At 59.8% G+C, this 22,732-nt stretch overlaps 1 protein-coding gene across 1 annotated transcript in view; it reads left to right on the forward strand.

Annotated features, from left to right (window-relative positions):
- LOC310921198 (E3 ubiquitin-protein ligase HUWE1-like) overlaps positions 1-22,732 on the forward strand; it is a gene marked incomplete at its 3' end in the record, with an annotated part of 39,358 nt that overhangs the window by 13,546 nt on the left and 3,080 nt on the right. Inside the window, exons 15-36 of the mRNA XM_083881307.1 lie at positions 835-975; positions 1,068-1,377; positions 1,454-1,555; positions 1,654-1,734; positions 1,844-1,950; positions 3,237-3,414; positions 4,665-4,756; positions 4,842-5,053; positions 5,720-5,777; positions 5,968-6,144; positions 7,446-7,691; positions 8,410-8,543; positions 9,131-9,231; positions 10,328-10,534; positions 12,140-12,356; positions 13,577-13,699; positions 15,457-15,688; positions 17,362-17,589; positions 18,749-18,871; positions 19,650-19,745; positions 20,466-20,735; positions 22,254-22,406. Of these exons, the coding sequence (XP_083737433.1) occupies positions 835-975; positions 1,068-1,377; positions 1,454-1,555; positions 1,654-1,734; positions 1,844-1,950; positions 3,237-3,414; positions 4,665-4,756; positions 4,842-5,053; positions 5,720-5,777; positions 5,968-6,144; positions 7,446-7,691; positions 8,410-8,543; positions 9,131-9,231; positions 10,328-10,534; positions 12,140-12,356; positions 13,577-13,699; positions 15,457-15,688; positions 17,362-17,589; positions 18,749-18,871; positions 19,650-19,745; positions 20,466-20,735; positions 22,254-22,406 (3,588 nt within the window). The remainder of the gene's footprint in view (positions 1-834; positions 976-1,067; positions 1,378-1,453; positions 1,556-1,653; positions 1,735-1,843; positions 1,951-3,236; positions 3,415-4,664; positions 4,757-4,841; positions 5,054-5,719; positions 5,778-5,967; positions 6,145-7,445; positions 7,692-8,409; positions 8,544-9,130; positions 9,232-10,327; positions 10,535-12,139; positions 12,357-13,576; positions 13,700-15,456; positions 15,689-17,361; positions 17,590-18,748; positions 18,872-19,649; positions 19,746-20,465; positions 20,736-22,253; positions 22,407-22,732) is intronic.

Consider the following 22,732-nt stretch of genomic DNA (forward strand, 5'->3'; position numbering starts at 1 on the left):
GAAATGGGGGTAATGGGGATATTTGGGGTAAGGGGGGTGCTGGAGGTGTTGGGGGTATGTGGGAGTGATGGTGCTGGGGGTGTTGGGGAAATGGGAGTGATGGGGTAATGGGGTGATGGGGGTAATGGGGGTATTGGGGGAATGGGGTAATGAGGGTGCTGGGGATCTTGGGGGTAATGAGGGTACTGCGGGTGTTGGGGGTACTTGAGGTGTTGGGGGTAATGGGTAATGGGGGTGCTGGGGGGAATGAGTGGAACAGGGGTACTGGGGGTGTTGGGATGCTGGGGGGGAATGAGGGAAATGGGGGTGATGAGGGTAATGGGGGTGCTGGGGGTAATAGGGATATTGGGTATAATGGGGTGCTGGGGGTACTGGGAGTGCTGGGAATAATAGGATTAATGGGGGTGTTGGGGATGCTGGGGGTGCTGGAGGGGAATGGGGGTGATGGGGTATTGGGAGTAATGGGAGTGTTGGGGATATTTGGGGTGCTGGAGGGAATGGGGGTAATTGAGGTGCTGGGGGCAATGGGGGTGCTGGGGGTAATGGGCATAGTAGGGGTGATGGGGGTAATGGGGATAATAGGGGTGATGGGGATGCTGGGGGGTTACTGGGGATAATTAGGATAATGGGGGTCCTGGGGGTGTTAGGGGTGTTTGCGATAATGGGGGTATTGGGGGTGCTGGGGGTGTTGGGGATACTGGGGGTGTTGGGGGTATTGGGAGTGTTGGGGGTAATGGGGATAATGAGGATACTGGGGGTGATACTGGGGGTCCTCTGGGTGGCTCTCAGGTGCCTCGGGCACTGCCTCACCTGCCCTGTGTCCCCTCTTGGCAGGTGATCAAGTTCCTGGGGGACGAGCAGGACCAGATCACGTTTGTCACGCGGGCCGTGCGCGTGGTGGATCTCATCACCAACCTGGACATGGCCGCCTTCCAGTCCCACAGCGGGCTCTCCATCTTCATCTACCGCCTCGAGGTGCCGCCCCTCCGCCCCTGCCCCGCCTTTGGGGCTGTTTTGGGGTCCCCCCGGGGTGTTTCGGGGTACTAAAGCTCTGTCCCCCCACCCAGCACGAGGTGGATCTGTGTCGCCGCGAGTGTCCCTTTGTCATCAAGCCCAAAGTGCAGCGCCCGCCCGCCGCCGCCCTGCCCGAGGGCGAGGACATGGAGACAGACATGGAGGGTGAGCAGAGGGGTGACAACGGCAGCGTCCCCACCCCTGCAGTGTCACCCGTGTCCCCTGCAACGCCGCTGTCCCCCTGTGCAGTGACCGACGTGGCCATGGAGGGCAGCCCCGGCCCCTCGGGCGAAGCGCGGCCGGAGCCGCCGGCCCTGCCCGCCGTGCCCAGCACCAGCGCTGCCACCCCGTCCCCACGCGGAGGTGGGTGTCCCCCCCGGGGCTGGGGACACTGGGGACATCACAGGGTGTCACTCACCCCTCTCTGTCCCCCCACCAGGCGTGCAGTGCATCCCCCAACGCGCCGCTTTGCTCAAATCCATGCTGAACTTCCTCAAAAAAGCCATCCAAGACCCCGCCTTCTCCGACGGCATCCGGCACGGTGCGTGCTCCCCCGTGTCCCCAAAGCTGGGGAGGGGGGGACAGAGTGACAAGGGGGGTGACAAGGGAGGTGGCGCTGACCGCTCAGTGTCCCCGCAGTGATGGACGGCTCGCTGCCCACCTCGCTGAAGCACATCATCAGCAACGCCGAGTACTACGGCCCCTCGCTGTTCCTGCTGGGTGAGCCACGCCCCGGGCCCACCTTGGGCAGGACAGGGCGGGCACGGAGCGGGGACCCCGCCAGGTGCTCTACCTGCCCTCAGTGCCCCCCTCTCTCCTCCCGCCGCAGCGACCGAGGTGGTGACGGTCTTCGTGTTCCAGGAGCCCTCGCTGCTGTCCTCGCTGCAGGACAACGGCCTCACCGACGTCATGCTGCACGCCCTGCTCATCAAGGACGTGAGTGGGGCTACCTGTGCTACCTGTCACCTGTCCTACCTGTTACCTGTCACCTGTCCTACACCTGTCCCCTCACTGTCCCCTTGTGCCTTCTGTGTTCCCTCACTGATGTCATGCTGCACGCCCTGCTCATCAAGGATGTGAGTGGGGCTACCTGTCACCTGTTACCTGTGCTACACCTGTCCCCTCACCTGTTCCCTCTCCTGTACCCGTACCGTCCCCTTCTGTGTCCCCTCACCGACGTCATGCTGCAAACTCTGCTCATCAAGGACATGAGTGGGGCTACTTGTTACCTGTCCTACCTGTCACCACACCTGTCCTGCACCTGTCACCTCACCTGTCCTGCACCTGTCCCCTCACTGTCCCCTTGTGCCCTTCTGTGTCCCCTTGTGCCCTTCTGTGTCCCCTCACCAACGTCATGCTGCACGCTCTGCTCATCAAGGACGTGAGTGGGGCTACCTGTCACCTGTCACCTGTCCTACACCTGTCACCTCACCTGTTCCCTCTCCTGTCCTGCACCTGTCCCCTTGTGTGTCCCCTCACCGACATCATGCTGCATGCCCTACTCATCAAGGCCCTGAGTACAGTCCCTCCCCTGTCCTACCTGTCCTCACATCTGTCACCCCAGCTGTCCCTGCTGTCTCCACACCTGTTCGTGTCTTGCACCTCACCTGCTCCCACACCTCTTCCATGTCTTGTGCCTTTTACCTGCCCCCACACCTGCCCTGCGCCCATCCCCACACCTGTCCCATTACCTGCCCTGCGCCTGCCCTAGGAGCACCCCAGCCCTCACCTGCCCCACACTTGCCCCTCCCTTGCCCCAGCTCTGCCCTGTGTCTGTCCCACACCTGCCCCACACTGGGTGTGCCCCCAGCCCCATCGCAGCCCCTCACCTTCTGCAGGTTTTCCCTAGGTGTTCCCCAGGTGCACTCACCCCTCACCTGCCCCAGCTGTTCCCCAAGTGTTCCCAGCTGTTCCCAGCTGTTCCCCAGGTGTTCCCAGTTGTTCCAGGTGCCTCCAGGTGCGCCCAGCCCTCACCTTCCCCAGCTGTTCCCCAAGTGTTCCCAGTTGTTCCCCAGCTGTTCCCCAGGTGCCTCCAGCCCTCACCTTCCCCAGGTGTCCCCAGGTGCCCCCAGGTGTTCCCCAGTTGTTCCCCAGGTGCGCCTAGCCCTCACCTTCCCCAGCTGTTCCCCAGGCGCCCCCAGGCCCCCCACTCCTCACCTGTTCCCAGCTGTTCCCCAGCTGTTCCCCAGGTGCCCCCCATCCCTCACCTGTCCCCTCCGCAGGTGCCGGCCACGCGGGAGGTGCTGGGCTCGCTGCCCAACGTGTTCAGCGCGCTGTGCCTGAACGCGCGGGGCCTGCAGAGCTTCGTGCAGTGCCAGCCCTTCGAGCGCCTCTTCAAGGTGCTGCTGTCCCCCGACTACCTGCCCGCCATGCGCCGCCGCCGCAGCTCCGACCCCCTGGGTGAGCCACGGGGGAAACTGGGGGGGACTGGGGGAATGGGGGGAAACTGGGGGGGAACTGAGGGGAATGGGGGGAAACTGGGAGTGATGGGGGAATGGGGAGACTGGGGGGAAACTGGGGTGATGGGGGGAAACTGGGGTGATGGAGGGAAACTGGGAGTGATGGGGGAATGGGGAGACTGGGTGAGAGGATTGAGAGGGTGCTGGGGGAACTCGGGATACTGGAGGGAATGGGGATATTGGGGATACTGGGTGAGAGTGGGGACTGCGGTGCTGAGAGGGTGCTGGGGGGAATGGGGATACTGGGGGGAAACTGGGGAGAATGGGGGAATGGCGGTGATGAAAAAGTGGGGATACTAGGGTGCTGGGATATTGGGGGTGATGGGATGCTGGGGGTAATGGGGATACTTGGAGTAATGGGGATAATGGGGACACGGGTGCATGGGGGAGTGGGGGGAATGGGGATATTTGGGACATTGGGGTGCTGGGGATATTGGGGGTAATGGCATGCTGAGGGGAATGGGGAAATGAGGGAATGGGGGTGATGAGGGTATTTGGGATATTGGAGATATTGGGGTGCTGGGGGTATTGAGGGTACTGGGGGTACTGGGTGAGAGTGGGGAATGGGGGTACTGGGGATACTGGGGGGAGTGGGGGAAGCGGGGTGCTGGGGGTATTGGGGATAATAGGAATATTGGAGGTGCTGGAGAGGAAACTGGGGGTAATGGGGGTGCTGGAGATATTTGGGATATTCAGGGTACTGAGGGTGCTGGGGGCACTGGGTGAGAGCGGGGACTAGGGGCAATGGGGATATGGGGGTGGGCGCCCGGAGGGACCCCAGGGGGCTCCTGAGGGTGGAGGGAACACCTGGAGAGGGACCCTGGGGGGGACACCTGGAGAGAGCTCTCAGGGATTTTGGGGGGACACACACACAGTGAACCCGGGGGGTTCCTGGGGATTTCTGGGGGGCTGTTTGTTATACTGGGGGGAGACACCCAGAGAATGACCCCAGGGGGTTGTCACACATCTGAGGGGCACCCCCAGAGCGACCTCAGAACCCTACCAGCCTTTCAACACAACGCTCACTTAACATTTAAATAATTAATTTGATTTTTGAAGGGATTTGTGTTTATTTTAGGCACCAATTTCTACGTATTTAACCCCCAAAATCACTTTTTTCCCCCCAAAACCTACTCTGCTCCCCTGAAACCTCCTGAATCCCCCCAAAAACACTCTCTGTGTCCCCCCCAGGTGACACAGCCTCCAACCTGGGCAGCGCCGTGGACGAGCTGATGCGCCACCAGCCCACGCTCAAAACCGACGCCACCACCGCCATCATCAAGGTGACAACTTGGGGACACTCCTGAGCCTTCAAACCCCTCCATAATCTCTCCAGGGTGTCTCCTAAACCTCATTTAACCCCTCCAGCTGCTGGAGGAGATCTGCAGCCTGGGCAGGGACCCCAAGTACATCTGCCAGAAGCCGTCGATGCAGAAGGCGGACGGGACGGCGGCGGCGCCGCCCCCGCGCTCGCCCCACGCCGCCGAGGAGGCGTCCAGCGAGGACGAGGAGGAGGAGGAGGTGCAGGCCATGCAGAGCTTCGGGGCTGCCCAGCAGAGCGAGGCCGAGCCCAGCCAGACGTGAGCGGGGCAGGGATTGAGGGGTTTGAGGTCATTGGGGTGTCACCAGGTCACTGGGGTGACACCGGCTCATTGGGGTGTCACCAGGGGTCTGAGGGTGTCCCCAGGTCATTAGGGTGTCACCAGGTCATTGGGGTGTCACCGGGTCATTGGGGTGTCCCCAGGGGTCTTAGGGTGTCACCAGGTCATTGGGGTGTCACCGGGTCATTGGGGTGTCCCCAGGGGTCTTAGGGTGTCACCAGGTCATTGGGGTGTCCCCAGGTCATTGGGGTGTCACCAGGTCATTGGGGTGTCAACAGGAGTCTGTGGTGTCACCAGGTCACTGTGGGTGTCCCCAGGGGTGTGTGGTGTTCCCAGGGGTCTGTGGTGTCACCTGGGGTGTCCCCAGGGGTCTGTGGCCAGTCCTAGTTCATGGATGGTCTGTGTTGGGGGATGGAAGGTCATTGTGGTGTCCCCAGGTCACCATGGTGTTCTCCGGGATCCAGGGGTGTCACCAGGTCATCAGGGTGTCACCAGGTCACTGTGGGTGTCCTCAGGGGTTAAAGCCAAGCCTGGATGTGACCCTTGGGGACAGGATGGTGACAAGGTCCCGGGGTGGTCTCAGAGACTCTGTTTTTGTGCCCTGGGGGGTCTCACACCCCCCTCACACCCCCGTGTGCTTTGCAGGGTGGTGGGCACGGAGGAACGGATCCCCATCCCGCTCATGGACTACATCCTCAACGTGGTGAGGGCCAGCGCCTTCCCTGGGGGTCCCCTCGGGTCCTGACCCCCCTGAGGGCTTCAGAGCTTCCCTAAGGGGGTCCAGAGCCCCCCTGAGAGGGTTCAGAGCCCTCTGAGAGGGTTCAGAGCCCCCCTGAGAGGGTCCAGACCCCCCTGAGAGGGTCCAGACCCCCCTGAGCCCCCTTTTCCCCCAGATGAAGTTTGTGGAGTCCATCCTGAGCAACAACACCACGGACGATCACTGCCAGGAGTTCGTGGCCCAGCGGGGGCTGCGGCCACTCGTCACCATCCTGGGGCTGCCCAACCTGCCCGTGGACTTCCCCACCTCTGCAGCCTGCCAGGCCGTGGCTGGGGTCTGCAAATCCATCCTGGTGAGCTGGAAATACATCCTGGGGGGATGAAAATATGTTCTGGGGGGCTGAAAATCCATCCTGGGGGGGTGAAAATACATCCTGGGGGGTGAAAATCCATCCTGGGGGGGTGAAAATACATCCTGGGGGCTGAAAATCCATCCTGGAGGGGGATGAAAATTCTTCTGGGGGGGTGAAAATCCATCCTGGGGGGATGAAAATCCATCCTGGGGGGGAGAAAAATTCTTCTTGGGGGGTGAAAATCCATCCTAGGGGGGTGAAAATCCATCCTGGGGGGTGAAAATATGTCCTGGGGGAAGAAAATACATCCTGGGGGCTGAAAATCTATCCTGGGGGAATGGAAATCCATCCTGGTGAGGGGCTGGGGGATGAAAATCCATCCTGGGGGTTTACAGGGGTTTGGAAATCCATCCTGGCAGGGGCCCTGATGACGCTCTCTCTGTCCCCTCTCCGTGTCCCCAGACCTTCTCCCACGAGCCCAAGGTTCTCCAGGAGGGTTCAGTGACCCCTCAGTGACCCCAATGTCATTTTTCTGTCCCCAGACTCTCTCCCACGAGCCCAAGGTGCTCCAGGAGGGTCTGGTCCAGCTGGACCCCAATGTCCCCTGTGTGTCCCACAAATCCAGGGTTCTCCAGGAGGGCTCAGTGACACCTCAGTGACCCCGATGTCCCTTTTCTGTCCCCAGACTCTCTCCCACAAGCCCAAGGTGCTCCAGGAGGGTTCAGTGACCCAAATGTCTTTTTTCTCTCCCACAAGTCCAGGGTTCTCTAGGAGTGCTCAGTGACTTCAGTGTCCCCTCTTTGTCTCCCCAGACCCTGTCCCACGAGCCCAAGGTCCTCCAGGAGCGCTCAGTGACCCCAATGTCCCTTTTTTCTCCCACGAGCTCAGGGTCCTCCAGGAGCGCTCAATGACCCCAATGTCCCTTTTCTGTCCCCAGACTGTCTCCCACAAGCCTAAAGTCCACCAGGAGGGCCTGGTCCAGCTGGAGGCCCTCAGTGACCCCAATGTCCCCTCTCAGTTACTGTCCCACAAGCCCAAGGTTGTCCAGGAGGGTTCAGTGACCCCCCAGTGACCCCAATGTCCCTTTTCTGTCCCCAGAACCTGTCCCATGAGCCCAAGGTCCTCCAGGAGCGCTCAGTGACCCCAATGTCCCCTCTTTGTCCCCTCAGACTCTCTCCCACGAGCCCAAGGTGCTCCAGGAGGGCCTGGTTCAGCTGGACCCCAATGTCCCCTGTGTGTCCCACAAGTCCAGGGTTCTCTAGGAGCGCTCAGTGACCCCAATGTCATTTTTCTGTCCCCAGACTCTCTCCCACGAGCCCAAGGTCCTGCAGGAGGGGCTGGTCCAGCTGGAGGCCGTGCTCTCAGCCCTGGAGCCCCTGCACAGGCCCATCGAGGCCCCGGGGGGGTCGGTGCTGCTGCGGGAACTGGCCGGGGCCGGGGCCGTCCCCGACGCCACCCTGTCAGCCCAGGCCACCCCCCTGCTGCACGCCCTGACCGCCGCCCACGCCTTCATCATGATGTTTGTGCACACCTGCAGGGTGGGGCAGGTACGGCCTGCGGGGGATTGGGGGGTTAGAGGGGGGTTGGGGGGTTTGAAAGGGGATTTGGGGGGGGTTTGAGGGGGTTTGAAATAGGTTTGGGGGGTTTAAAGAGGGTTCAAAGGGGTTTGGGGAACTTGGAATGGGGTTTGGGAGGAGTTTTGGGGTTTAAAGAGGGTTTAAATGGGGTTTGGGGGGTTTAAAGGGGGTTTGTGGGGTTTGAAGGGGATTTGGGGGCCTTGGAATGGGGTTTGGAAGGCGTTTTGGGTTTTTAAAAGGGTTTAAAGGGGGTTTAGGGGGGTTTGAAAGGGGTTTGAGGGGGTTTGAAAGGCGTTTGGGGGGATTTGAATAGGGTTTGGGGGGGTTTAAAAGGGGTTTGGAGGGTTTAAAGGGGTTCAGGGGGGTTTAAAAGGAGGTTGGGGGCTTGGAATGGGTTTTGGGCGGGTAAAAAGGGATTTGGGAACTGGGAAAGAGGTTTGGAGGATTTTAAAAGGGGCTTGAAAGGGGTTTGGGGAGCTTGGAAAGAGGTTTGGAGGGTTTTAAAAGATTTGGAGGGATTCAAAAGGGATGTGGGGGCTTGGAGAGGAGTTTGAGAGGGTTTCGAGAGGGGTTTGGGAGGGTTTGAAAGGGGTTTGGAGGTGTTGGAAAGGGGTCTGGGGGCTTGGAAAGGTGTCTGGGGGCTTGGGGAGGGGCTGTGGGGTCTCACAGGGGTTTGGGGTCCCCCCAGAGCGAGATCAGAGCCATCTCAGTGAACCAGTGGGGCTCCCAGCTGGGGCTGAGTGTGCTGGGCAAGCTGAGCCAGCTCTACTGCTCCCTGGTGTGGGAGAGCACCGTGCTGCTGTCCCTCTGCACCCCCAACAGGTACTGCGGCCACTGGGAGGGACTGGGGGGCACTGGGAGGGACTGGGGAGGGTTTGGGAGGCACTGGGAGGGACTGGGGAGGATTTGGGAGGGACTGGGAGGGACTGGGGAGGGTTTGGGAGGCACTGGGAGGGACTGGTGAAGGTTTGGGAGGGTCTGGTGAGGGTCTGCTGAGGGTTTGGGAGGCACTGGGAGGGACTGGGGAGGGTTTGGGGGGCACTGGGAGGTGCTGGGAGGGAACTGGGGGTCACTGGGAAGCACTGGGGGGTCACTGGGAGGGAACTGGGGGTCACTGGGAAGGAACTGGGGGCACTGGGGGTCACTGGGAAGGAACTGGGGTCACTGTGAAGGCACTGGGGTCACTGGGAAGGAACTGGGGGCACTGAGAGGGAACTGGGGGGCACTGGGAGGAACTGGAGTCACTGTGAAGGAACTGGGGGTCACTGGGAAGGAACTGGGGGCACTGGTTGGGCACTGGGAAGGAACTGGGGTCACTGGGAAGGCACTGGGGTCACTGGGAGGGAACTGGGGGTCACTGGGAAGGCACAGGGGGTGCCCCCAGCCCCTGACCCCCCGTGCCCCCCCAGCCTCCCCCCGGGCTGTGAGTTTGGCCAGGCCGACATGCAGAAACTGGTGCCCAAGGAGGAGAAAACGGCCCCCAGCCCCCCCCAGGGCGGCCGCAGGGCAGGTGGGTGTCGGGGGGGGGATTTATGGGGGGTTTATGGGGGGTTTGGGATGGGTTTGGGGGGATTTAGAAGGGATATATGGGGGTTTGGGGGGATATATGGGGGTTTGGGGGGATATATGGGGGTTTGGGGGGATATATGGAGGTTTGGGGGGATATATGGAGGTTTGGAGGGCTTTAGGGAGGATTTATTGGGGTTTGGGGAGGATTTATTGGAGTCCTGGGGGTTTCAGGGGGGGTTTAGTGGGGTTTGGGGAGTGTCTCAGTGGGGAAGGTTGATTTTGGGGGGATCTCTATAGTAAAGGTCAGTTTTAGGGAGGATCTCTATAGAAAAAGTCACTTTAGGGGAAGGATCTCTATAGAAAATATCACTTTAGGGAGGAGTTTCTGTAGGAATTGTCATTTTTGGGGAAGGATCTCTATAGAAAAAATCACTTTTGGGGGGGATCTCTAGAAAAGGTCAATTGGGGGGGATCTCTGTAGAAAATATCACTTTTGGGGGGGATCTTTATAGACAAAGTCACTTTTTGGGGGGATCTCTATAGAAAAAGTCACTTTTGGGGAAGGATCTCTACAGAAAACATCGCTTTTGGGGGAGAGTCTCTGTAGAAAATATTACTTTTGGGGAGTTTTCTCTATAGAAAAAGTCACTTTAGGGGAAGGATCTCTATAGAGAATATCACTTTAGGGAGGAGTTTCTGTAGGAAGTGTCATTTTTGGGGAGGGATCTCTATAGAAAATGTCATTTTTGGGGGGGATCTCTATAGAAAATACCACTTTTGGGGGGGATCTCTATAGAAAAAGTCACTTTTCGGGGGGATCTCTATAGAAAATATCACTTTTGGGGAAGGATCTCTATAGAAAATATCACTTTAGGGAAGAGTTTCTGTAGGAATTGTCATTTTTGGGGAGGGATCTCTAGAAAATGTCAATTTTGAGGAGGGATCTCTATAGAAAACATCACTTTTGGGGAGGGATTTCTGTAGAAAATACCACTTTTAGGGGGGAGTCTCTGTAGAAAATGTCACTTTTGGTGGGGATCTCAATAGACAAAGCCCCTTTGGGGTCCCTGTGTGTGTCTGACCCCCGTCCCCCGCAGAGGGCGAGGCGGAGGCCCCGGGCCCCGCCGGGGGGGTGGGCAGTGAGCCCCCCCCGGCCCAGGGGCTGCTGGAGGGGATGGGGCTGGAGGGGGAGCCCCTGGCCCCCATGGAGACCGACGAGCCCAGCGCCAGCGACCCCAAAGCCAAGGCCAAGATCACCCCGGCCATGGCCGCCCGCATCAAACAGATCAAACCCCTGCTCTCTGGTGAGGGGGGGGGCTAAAAATGGGGTGGGGGGCCCAAAAATGGGGTGGGGGGCCCAAAAATGGGCTGGGGGGGTTCAGAAATGGGGTGGGGGGAGGGTCAGAAATGGGTCAGGGGGCCCAAAAATGCAGTGGGGGGGGTCAGAAATGGGTCAGGGGGCCCAAAAATGCGGTGGGGGGGGTCAGAAATAGGTCAGGGGGCTCCACAAATGGGGTGGAGACCCCCAAAAATGTGTCAGGGAGCTCCAAAAATGGGTCAGGAAGCCCCAAAAATGGGGTAGGAGGTTTCAAAAATGGATCAGGGGGCCCCAAAAATGGGGAGAGGCTTCAGAAACGGGGTAGGGGGGTCTAAAAAATGGGTCAAGATACCCCAAAAATGGGTCGGGGAGCTCCAAAAATAGAGTGGGGGGGCCCAAAAATGGGGTGGGGGTCTCCAGAAATGGGGTAGGGGTCTCCAGAAATGGGTCAGGGAGCTCCAAAATTGGGGTCATGGGCCCAAAATTGGGGTGGGGGGCTTCAGAAATGGGTCAGGGAGCTCCAAAAATGGGGTGGGGGGGCTCCAAAAATGGCCTGAGCAGCCTCAAAACCTCAAAAGTCGAATAGGGGACTCCAAAAACGAGTCGGGTCCCAAAAATGGGGTGGGGGGCTCCAGAAATGAGTCAGGGGGCTCCAAAAATGGCCTGAGTGACCCCAAAAATGTCCTGAGGGACCTCAAGATGATGTTGGGGACTCTGAAAACAGAGCTGGGGGCTCCAGAAAAGGCCTGGGAGACCCCAAAACTGTGTCAGGGAGTTTCTAAAACAGCCTGGGCCACCCTGGGGGTGTCAACCTGTCCTTCCCCCAGGTCTCACCCTGTGTCCCTCTGTCCCCATGTCCCCCCAGGGGTCTCACCCTTGTCCCCCCAGGGGTCTTGGCCTTGTCCCCAGTGTCCCCCTGTCCCCAGTGTCCCTCTGTCCCCCATTGTCCCCCCTGAGGGTCTTGCCCTGTGTCCCTCCTGGGTGTCTCAGACTGTCCCCCTGTCCCTGCAGCCTCATCACAGCTGGGCCGGCCTCTGGCCGTGCTTGTCCCCTGTGTCCCCATGTCCTCTTGAGTGTCCCCTCAAGTGTCTCACTGTGTCCCCCCAGGGGTCTCACCGTGTCCCTGTGTCCCCTGGCTGGGCCAGGCTTTGGCTGTGCTTGTCCCCTGTGTCCCCATGTCCTCTTGAGTGTCCCCTCAAGTGTCTCACTGTGTCCCCCTGAAGGTCTCACCCTTGTCCCCTGTGTCCCCATGTCCCCTTGAGTGTCCCTTCAAGTGTCTCACTGTGTCCCTCAAGTGTCTCACTCTGTCCCCTGTGTCCCCCCACAGCCACCTTGCGGTTGGGCCGGGCTCTGGCTGAGCTTGTCCCCTGTGTCCCTCATGTCCCCCCAAGCATCTCACTGTGTCCCCCGTGTCCCCTCAGCCTCATTGTGGCTGGGCCAAGCTCTGGCTGTGCCTGTCCCCTGTGTCACCAAGCATCTTACGCTGTCCTCCATGTCCCCCCGCAGCCTCGTCGCGGCTGGGCCAGGCTCTGGCTGTGCCTGTCCCCTGTGTCCCCAAGTGTCTCACCGTGTCCCCCATGTCTCCCCGCAGCCTCGTCGCGGCTGGGCCGGGCTCTGGCCGAGCTCTTTGGGCTGCTGGTGAAGCTGTGCGTGGGGTCCCCGGTGCGGCAGCGCCGCAGTCACCACGCGGCCGCCGCCGCCCCCGCGCCCACCGCGGCCGCCCGCGCCACCGCCTCGGCCCTGACCCGCCTGCTGACCAAGGGGCTGAGCTGGCAGCCGCCCCCCTACACCCCCACACCACGGTTCCGGTCAGTGACGGGATTAGGGACAATGGGGATTGGGATTGGGATGGGAATGGGGAATGGGGAATGGGGCTGAGCTGGCAGCCACCCCCCTACACCCCAACGCCACGGTTCCGGTCAGTGACGGGATTGGGGACAATGGGGACAGTAGGGATGGGGAATGGGAATGGGTAATGGGGAATGGGATGGGGCTGAGCTGGCAGCTGCCCCCCTACACCCCCACGCCACGGTTCCGGTCAGTGACGGGATTGGGGACAATGGGGACAGTAGGGATGGGGAATGGGAATGGGTAATGGGGAATGGGATGGAGCTGAGCTGGCAGCCGCCCCCCTACACCCCCACGCCACGGTTCCGGTCAGTCCTGGGGCTGGGGACAGTGGGGACAGTGGGGACGGGGATGGGAATGGGGATTGGGGATGGGGAACTGTCCCCGTACACCCCACGCCACGGTTCAGTCAGTCCTGGGACTGGGGACACTGGGGATGGGGATGGGGAATGGGAATGGGAATGGGGACGGGGATGGGGATTGGGATGGGAATGGGGAATGGGGAATAGGGAAATGGGGGTGGGAATAGGGAATTGGAATGGGGAATGGGGATGGGAGATGGGAGATGGGGGACGGGGGACTGCTCCCATACACACCCATGCCCCAGTTCTAGTCAGTGATGGGATTGGGGACAGCAGGGACAACAGGGATGGGAGTGGGAATGGGGATGGGGAATGGGATTGGGAACGGGGATGGAGAACCACCCCCTTACACCCCCACACCCCAATTCTGGTCAGTCACCGAGGGCACAGTGGGGACAATGGGGATGGAATGGGAACACGAGAGAGAGAGAGGATGGGAACAGGAGAGGGGATGGGAATGGGGAATGGGGAATGGGGATGGACAACTGCTCCCATACACCCCCACACCCCGATTCCAATCAGTGACCACGGGGACAGGAACAGTGGGGATGGGAATGGGAATGGGACAGGGAGAGGGACAGGGACAGCGGTGGGTCTGCCACCTCCAGGGGCCAGAGCCTGGACAGGGACAGTGCCCGTGGCTGTGCCCGGTGCTGTGGGCAGTGCTCACGGTCAGTGCCTGGTGTTGTGGACAGTGCCCAGTGCTGTGGTCAGTGCTATGGCTGTGCCTGGTGCTGCGGGCAGTGCCCAGCGCTGTGGTCAGTGCTGTGGTCAGTACCCCCTGCCGTGGCCAGCACTGACCAGTCCCGTGTCCGCAGGCTGACGTTCTTCATCTGCTCGGTGGGGTTCACGTCGCCCATGCTGTTCGACGAGCGCAAGTTCCCCTATCACCTCATGCTGCAGAAATTCCTCTGCTCCGGCGGCCACAACGCCCTCTTCGAGTGAGCCCCGTGCTGACCGCTGATCCCGGACACTGGACACTGACCCCGGACACTCACCAGTGTCCCTGGACACTGACCACTGCCCCTGGACACCAGACACTGACCCTGGACCCTGGACACTGACCGCTGCCCCTGGACACCAGACACTGACCCTGGACACTGGACACCCGAACATGGAGCCTGGACACTGGACACTGACCCCAGACACTGACCATGGACCTTGGACACTGGACACTGACCACTGCCCCTGGACCCCAGACACTGACCCGAGACACTGACCAATGGCCCTGGACATCATACTCTGACCATGGACACTGACCAGTGCCCCTGGACACTGGACACTGACCCCAGATGCTGACCATAGACCTTGGACACTGACCACGGACATCAGACACTGGCTGGACACTGACCAATGCCCCTGGACACTGATCATGGAGACTGATCAATGCTCCTGAACAGTGGACACCGGCCACAACCCTGGACACCGACCATGGACACTGGACACTCAGCATGGACACTGGTCATGGACCCTGGACACTGACCGTGGACACTGATCATGGCCACTGGACATTGACCATCGACACTGACCGGACACTGACCAAGGATACTGAACACTGACCATGGACACTGACCAGACACTGACTGAGGATACTGGACACTGACCGTGGACACTGATCATGGAGACTGACCACGGACACTGATCCTGGACACTGGACACTGACCATGGACACTGATCCTGGACACTGGATACTGACTATGGACACTGAACACTGACCAAGGACACTGACCAATGCCCCTGGACACTGACCATGGACCCCATATGCTGATTATGGACCTTGGACAATGACCATGGACACTGGACACTGACCCCAGACACTGACCATGGACACTAACCATGGACACCGGACATTGACTATGGACCCTGGACACTGACCACAGACACTGACCATGGACACCAGACATTGACTATGGACCCTGGACACTGACCATGGACACTGACCCTTCCAACTCCCCTCCTGTGGGTGGGGGGATGCTCCCATGGCCTTGGGGTCCCTCCCATGACCTCAAGGTCCCACCCAGCACCCCAAATCCCTTTTCCTCCCAGGACCTTTCACTGGTCACTCTCATGACCCCAAATCCCTTTTCCTCCCAGGACCTTTCACTGGTCACTCCCATGACCCCAAATCCCATTTTCCCCCGTGGGACCTCAGGGTTTCTCCCATGACTTTGGGGTCCTTCCCATGACCTCAGGGTCACTCCCAACACCTCAAATCTCTTTTCCCTCCCATGACCCCAAATCCCCTTTTCCCCCCAGGACCTTGGGGTCACTCTTATGACTTTGGGGTCTCTCCCATGACCTCGATGTCACTCCCATGACCCCAGATCCCCTTTTTCCCCCCAGGACCTTTAACTGGTCATTCCCAGGACCTTTAGCTGGTCACTCCCATGACCCCAAATCCCTTTTCCCCCCCAGGACCTTTCACTGGTCACTCCCATGACCTTTAACTGGTCACTCCCATGACCTCGGGGTCACTCCCATGACCCCAAATCCCTTTTCTCCCCAGAACCTTGAGGTCACTCCCATGACCCCAAATCCCCTTTTCCCCCCCATGACCTTGGGGTCCCTCCCAACACCCCAAATCCCTTTTCCACCCCATGATTTTGGGGTCCCTCCCACGACCTCAGTGTCACTCCCATGACCCCAAATCCCTTTTCCCCCCATGACCCCAAATCCCCTATTTTTCCCCCCTCACCAGGACCTTTAACTGGGCGCTGTCCATGGGGGGCAAGGTCCCAGTTGGGGAGGGTCTGGAGCACCCCGACCTCCCCGACGGCACCGGGGAGTTCCTGGACGCGTGGCTGATGCTGGTGGAGAAGATGGTGAACCCCAGCACGGTGCTGGAGTCGCCCCACGCACTGCCCGCCAAGGGACCCCCCCACGGGCACCCCCCCTTCAGCGCCCTGCGCTTCCTCGTCGTCACTCAGAAGGTGGGGCTGGGGGGGTTTGGGGGTATTTGGGGGGTGTTTGGGGGATATTTGGGGTCTGGGGGGATAATGGGGTCGTTTGGGGGGAATAGGGTTTGGTTTGGGGGGGAAATGGGGGCTGGGGAGGATAATGGGGTCTGGTGGTCACATAGAAAGTGAGGCTGGGGGGATTTGGGGTCATTTGGGGCCTTGGGGGGTTAATGGGGTCTGGGGGGAATAGGGTTTGGTTTGGGGAAAATTGGGTTTGGGGGGGATATGGGGTTTAGGGGGTAATGGGGTCTGGGGAGGGAAAAATGGGGTTTGGGGAAAATTTGGTTCAGGGGAGAATTGGGTTTGGGGAGAATGGGGTTTGGGGCAGGGAAATGGGGACTGGGGAGGATAATGGGGTCTAGGGGGATAATGGGGTCTGGTGGTCACTCAGAAGGTGGGGCTGGGGGATTTGGGGTTATTTGGGGGGTATTTGGGGTCTGGGGGGATAATGGGGTCGTTTGGGGGCTGGAGGGGATTTGGGGTCTGTGGGAGGAAATGGGATCTGGAGGGATAATGGGGTCTGGGGGTCACTCAGAAGGTGGTTCTGGGGGGAAATGGAGTCTGAGGGGATAATGGGGTCTGGAGGGGATTTGGGGTTTGAGGGGGTAATGGGGTCTGGGGTGGAAATGGGGTTTTGGGGGGATAATGGGGTCTGGTGGTCACACAGAAGGTGGGACTGGGGGGATTTGGGGGGTATTTCGGGGGATTAAAAGGGTCTGGGGGGAATAGGGTTTGGTTTGGGAAAAATTGAGTTTGGGGGGGAAATGGGATTTGAGGGGTTAATGGGGTCTGGGGTGGAAATGGGGTTTTAGGGGGAAATGGGGAATAGGGGCAAATGGGATTTTGGGGAGAATGGGGGCAAATGGGGTTTGGGGGGGAATGGGCTTTGGAGATAATGGGGTTTAGGGGGGAAACGGGGTCTGGGGGTCACCCAGAAGGTGGGTGGGGGGAATTGGGGTCTGGGGGGAAATGGGGTTTGGGGGGAACTGGTCCCCACTGTGTCCCCACCATGTCCCCTCGCTGTCCCATCACTATCCCCACACGTCCCCCTGTGTTCTCATGTCCCCACCATATCCCCACATGTCCCCTCGCTGTCCCCACATATCCCATGTCCCTCTGTGTCCCCATGTCCTCACCTTTTCCCTACCTTGTCCCATATTCCCACCGTGTCCCTGCCATGTCCCTGCCATATCCCCACATGTCCCCACTGTGTCCCCACCATATCCCCACCTATCCCCTCACTGTCCCCACACATCCCCACCATGTCCCTGTATATCCCCACACATCCCCACACATCCCCTCATGTCCCCCTGTGTCCCCATGTCCCCTCTGTGTCCCCACACATCCCCTCATGTCCCCCCGTGTCCCCATCTCCCCTCTGTGTCCCCACACATCCCCTCACGTCCCTGTATATCCCCACACATCCCCACACATCCCCTCATGCCCCCTGTGTCCCCATATCCTGTCGCTGTCCCCACACGTCCCCTCATGTCCCCCCGTGTCCCCATGTCCCCTCGCTGTCCCCACGTGTCCCCTCATGTCCCCCCGTGTCCCCATGTCCCCTCGCTGTCCCCACGTGTCCCCTCATGTCCCCCCATGTCCCCACGTCCCCTCGCTGTCCCCTCACGTCCCCCGTGTCCCCCCAGGCCGCCTTCGCCTGCATCAAGCAGCTGTGGCAGCGGCGGCCGCTGAAGGTGTACGGGGGCCGCATGGCCGAGTCCATGCTGGCCATCCTGTGCCACATCCTGCGGGCTGAGCCCCTGCTCAGGGAGCGCCTGGGCCGGGAGAGGGAGGGGACGGCCCCCGACGAGTCTGGGGGCGACGAGGGGGGAGCCCGACGGGAGCCACACGTCAACCAGCAGCAGCTGCAGCAGGTGCCTGGGGCAAAAAACGAGGCTTTGGGGGAAAATATGGGGGGTGGGAGGGCAGAAAGTGGGGGTGGGAGGGTGAAAAATGGGAGTGGGATAAAAATCTGAGGGGTGGGAAGGCAAAAAATGGGGGTGGGAGGGGGAAAAATGGGAGTGGGAGGGGGGAAAATGGGGGTGAGAGGGGGAAAAATGGGAGTGAGATGAAAATTTGGGGGGGTTGGAGGGTTAAAAAATGGGGGTGGGACAGGAAAATGGGCTGGGAGAGAAAAATGGGAAGTAGGAGGTCAAAAAATGGGGATAGGAGGGCAAAAATGGGGGTGGGAGGGTAAAAAATGGGAGTGAGATGAAAATCTGGGGGCTGGGAGGGGGAAAATATGGGTGGGAGATGAAAATTTGGGGGGTGGGAGGGGGAAAATGGGGGTAGGAAAAGGATATGGGGGGTGGGAGGTGGAAAAATGCATGTGGAAAAATGAAATGGGGAGTGGGAGGGGGAAAAATGGGAGTGAGATGAAAATCTGGGGGGTGAGAGGGCAGAAAGTGGAGGTGGGAGGTCAAAAAACGGGGATGGGACAAGAAAATGCGGGGTGGGACATTAAATTAGACCTTGAGATGCCAAACTTTGTATTTGGGACCCCCTCAAACCCCTCCCTGACCCCCTAATTCCCCCCCAAACCCCTTCCTGTGCTTCTCAAACCCCTCCCTGACCCCTCAAACCCCTACCTGATGCCCCAAATCCCTCTCAAACCCCTCCCTGACTCCCCAAATCCCTTCAAACACCTCCCTGAACCCCCAAATCCCCCCAAACCCCTTCCTGTGCTTCTCAAACCCCTCTCTGACCCCCCAAATCCCCTCAAAATCCTTCCCTGACCCTGTAAATCCCCTTCAAACCCCTCTCTGACCCCCTAAATCTGCCCTAAACCCCTCTCTGACTCTCCAAACCCCTTCCTGACCCCCCAAATCCCCCTCAAACCCCTCCCTGACCCCCCCAAATCCCCTCAAACCCCTCCCTGACCCCCCAAATTTTCCCCTGACTCACCAAATCCCCTCCAAACCCTTTCCTGACTCTCCAAATCTCCTCCAAGCTTCTCCCTAACCCCACAAATCCCCCCAAAACCCCTCCCTGACCCCCCAAATTTCCCCCTGACCCCGTTGTTTCCCCCCCCAGCTGATGGACATGGGTTTCTCCCGGGAACACGCCATGGAGGCCCTGCTCAACACCAACACCATGGAACAGGCCACGGAGTACCTGCTCACCCACCCGCCCCCGCTGATGGGGGGCTCTGCACGGGTCAGTGGGGGGCTCTGGGGGGCAAATGGGGGGGTTGGGGGTCACAGGGAGGGGTTTGAAGGGGATTTGGGGAGTCAAGGAGGGGTTTGAAGGGGATTTGGGGGATCAAGGAGGGGTTTGGGGGGATTTGAGGGGCATAATGGGGGGTTGGGGGGCACAGGGAGGGGTTTGAAGGGGATTTAGGGGGGTCAAGGAGGGGTTTGGGGGGCACAGGGAGGAGTTTAAGGGGGTTTGGGGGCACAGGGAGGAGTTTAAGGGGGTTTTAGGGAGTCAGGAAAGGGTTTGGGGGGCACAGGGAAGAGTTTGAGGGGGATTTGGGGGGTCAAGGAGGGGTTTGGGGAGGTTTAGGGGAGTTTGGGAGTTACAGGGAGGGGTTTACGGAGAATTTGGGAGGTCAGGGAGAGGATTTGGGGTACAGGGAAGGTTTTGAGGGGGATTTGGGGGGACAGGGAGAGGATTAGGGGGGTTTGGGGGGCACAGGGAGGGGTTTGAAGGGGATTTGGGGGGTCAAGGAGGGGTTTGGGGGGATTTGAGGGGCATAAAGAGGAGTTTGGGGGGCACAGGGAGAGGTTTGGGGGGGATTTGGGGGATCAGGGTAAAGATTGGGGGGTACAGGGAGAGATTTGGAGGATCAGGGAGAAGTTTGGGGGCACAGGGAGGGGATTGGGGGGTCAGGGAGAGGATTAGGGGGGTTTAGGGGGCACAGGGAGGGGTTTGGGGTCACAGGGACAGGTCTGGGGGCCTCTGGGGGTCCCTGTAGCCCTGACTGTGCCCCCAGGACCTGAGCATGTCCGAGGAGGATCAGATGATGAGAGCCATCGCCATGTCCCTGGGCCAGGACATCCCCATGGAGCAGCGCGCCGAGTCCCCGGAGGTGGGGCCCAAACCCCATTCCCTGCCCCAAAAACCCATTCCCTGTGCCAAAAACCCAGTTTCTCTCCCCAAACCCCCAATTTCTCTCTCATTTCTCTGCCCCAAACTCCCTTTTCTCCCCCTTAAATCCCCCTTTGGCCCCCATTCCTCCCCCCAAACCCAAATTTCCCTGCCCCAAATCTCATTTCCCTCCCCCAAACACCCGTTTCTCCCCCAAACCCCCATTTCCCCCCCAAACCCCCCCATCCCTCCCCCATTTCCCCCCAAACCCCAATTTCTCCCCCAAATCCCCCTAAACCCCATTTTACATCTCCCAAACCAAATTTTACATCCCCCAAACCCCAATTTCTCCCCCCAAACCCCGATTGCTCCCCCCAAACTCCAATTTCTCTCCTCAAACCCCATTTTACATCCCCCAAACCCCCATTTCCCTGCCCCAAACCCCGATTTCTCCCCAGTTTGTCCCCCCAAATCCCCCTTTTCTCCCCCAGATCCCCCCAAACCCCCAAATCCTCCCAAACCCTGTTTCTCCCCCAACCCCCAATTTCTTCCCTCAAACCCCCATTTCTCCCCCATTTCTCCCCCCAAACATCGATTTCCCTGCCCCTAATCTCATTTCCCTGCTTCAAACCCCCATTTCTTCTTCCAAATCCCCCCAATTGCTCCCCCATTTCTTCACCCAAACCCCAATTTCTCCCCCAAATTTCCCCCCTGTCCCCAGGAAGCCGCGTGCCGTAAGGAGGAGGAGGAGCGTCGGGCCCGGGAGCGGCAGGAGGAGGAGGAGGCCAAGTGCCTGGAGAAGTTCGAGGGGGCCGAGCCCCTGGAGGCGGCCGAGCTGGGGGCCTTCACGGACTCGATGCTGCCGGGCTGTTCCCAGCTGCTGGACGAGCTGCCCGACACCGTGTACCGTGTCTGCGACCTGCTGATGACGGCCGTGCGCCGCAACGGGCCCGCCTACCGCGACAGCGTGCTCAAACAGGTGGTGCAGCAGGTATGGAGCCCTCAATCTATCCTCAGAGACCCTAAACCTGCCCTAAACACACCCTGAGACACCCTAAACCTGGCCTGAACCCACCCTGAGAGCCCCTAACCCACCCTGACCCCAGTGAGGGCCCGGCCTGCCGGGACAGCGTGCTCAAGCAGGTGGTGCAGCAGGTATGGACACCTGGGAGACCCTAAATCTGTCCTGAGATACCCTAAACCTGCCCCAAATCCACCCTAAACCCGCCCTGAGAGCCCCAAACCAACCCTGAGAGCCCTGACCCCAGTGAGGGCCCAGCCTGCCGTGACAGCATGCTCAGGCAGGTGGTGCAGCAGGTATGGAGCCCTGAGCCTGCCCTAAACCCACCTTAAACCTGCTCTCAGAGCCCCCAAATGAGCCCTGGCCCCAGTGAGGGCTGTCCCGGGTTTGGGAGGTTTTTGATGTGCTGATCAAGGCGGCCGTGCCACTGACCCCTGACCCTGACTGACCCCTGACCTTTGACCTCAGGTTTGGGAGGCAGCTGTCGTGCTGATCAAGGCAGCCGGCTGCTGACCCCTGACTGACCCTTGACCTTTGACTCCTGACCTTTGACCCCATATTTGGGAGGCTGCTGATGTGCTGATCAAGGCTGTGCTGCTGACCCTGACTGACCCCTGACCTTTGACCCCAGTTCTGGGAAGCAGCTCATCTGCTGATCAAGACTGCTATCCCACTGACCCCCTGACCTTTGACCCCAGGTTTGGGAGGTGACCAATGTCCTGATCAAGGCTGACCCCCCCCTGACTGACCATTGCCCTCTGACCCCAGGTGTGGGAAGCAGCTGATGTCCTGATCAAGGCCGCTGTCCCACTGACCCTGACTGACCCCTGACCCTCACTGACCATTGCCCTCTGACCCCAGGTGTGGGAGGCGGCCGATGTCTTGATCAAGGCTGACCCCTGACTGACCCCTGACCTTTAACCTTTGACCCCAGGTGTGGGAAGCAGCCGATGTCCTGATCAAGGCCGCCGTCCCGCTGACCCCTGACCCTGACTGACCCCTGACCTTTGACCCCAGGTGTGGGAGGCAGCCGATGTCCTGATCAAGGCCGCCACCCCGCTGACCCCTGACCCTGACTGACCCCTAACCCTGACCTTTGGCCCCAGGTGTGGGAAGCAGCCAATGTCCTGATCAAGGCTGACCCCTGACCCTCACTGACCATTGCCCTCTGACCCCAGGTGTGGGGAGCAGCTGATGTCCTGATCAAGGCCGCTGTCCCACTGACCACTGACCCTGACTGATCCCTGACCCTCACTGACCATTGACCTTTGGCCCCAGGTGTGGGAAGCAGCCGATGTCTTGATCAAGGCTGACCCCTGACTGACCCCTGACCTTTAACCTTTGACCCCAGGTGTGGGAGGCAGCTGATGTCCTGATCAAGGCTGACCCCTGACCCTCACTGACCATTGCCCTCTGACCCCAGGTGTGGGAAGCAGCCGATGTCCTGATCAAGGCCGCTGACCCCTGACCTTTAACCTCTGACCCCAGGTGTGGGAAGCAGCCGATGTCCTGATCAAGGCCGCCGTCCCGCTGACCACCAGCGACACCAAGACGGTCTCGGAGTGGATCAGCCAAATGGCGACTCTGCCCCAGGCCTCCAACCTGGCCACGCGCATCCTGCTGCTCACCCTGCTCTTCGAGGTGCCCCTCACACCCCAAAATAAATAAACCCCTAAAATAGGGGGGATCCCAAAATGTGGGGGGATCCCAAAATGGGGGGAGGATACCTAAAATGTGCATAGGAAACCCAAAATGTGGCAGGGAACCCAAAATATGAGGGATCTTATAACCAGGGGGATCCCAAAGTGTGGGGAGGGAAACCAGAACAGGAGGGGGAAAGCAAAAACCTCGGGAGGGCATCCTAAAACCTGGAGGGGAACTCAGAGCCTTGGAGGGGAAACCAAAATGTGGGGGGTCCCAAAGTGTGAGAGGGAAACCAAAATGTGGGGAGGAGACCCCAAAACATG

This window comes from Zosterops lateralis, assembly GCF_965231275.1.
Source record: "Zosterops lateralis genome assembly, chromosome: 33".
Taxonomy (NCBI): Eukaryota; Metazoa; Chordata; class Aves; order Passeriformes; family Zosteropidae; genus Zosterops; species Zosterops lateralis.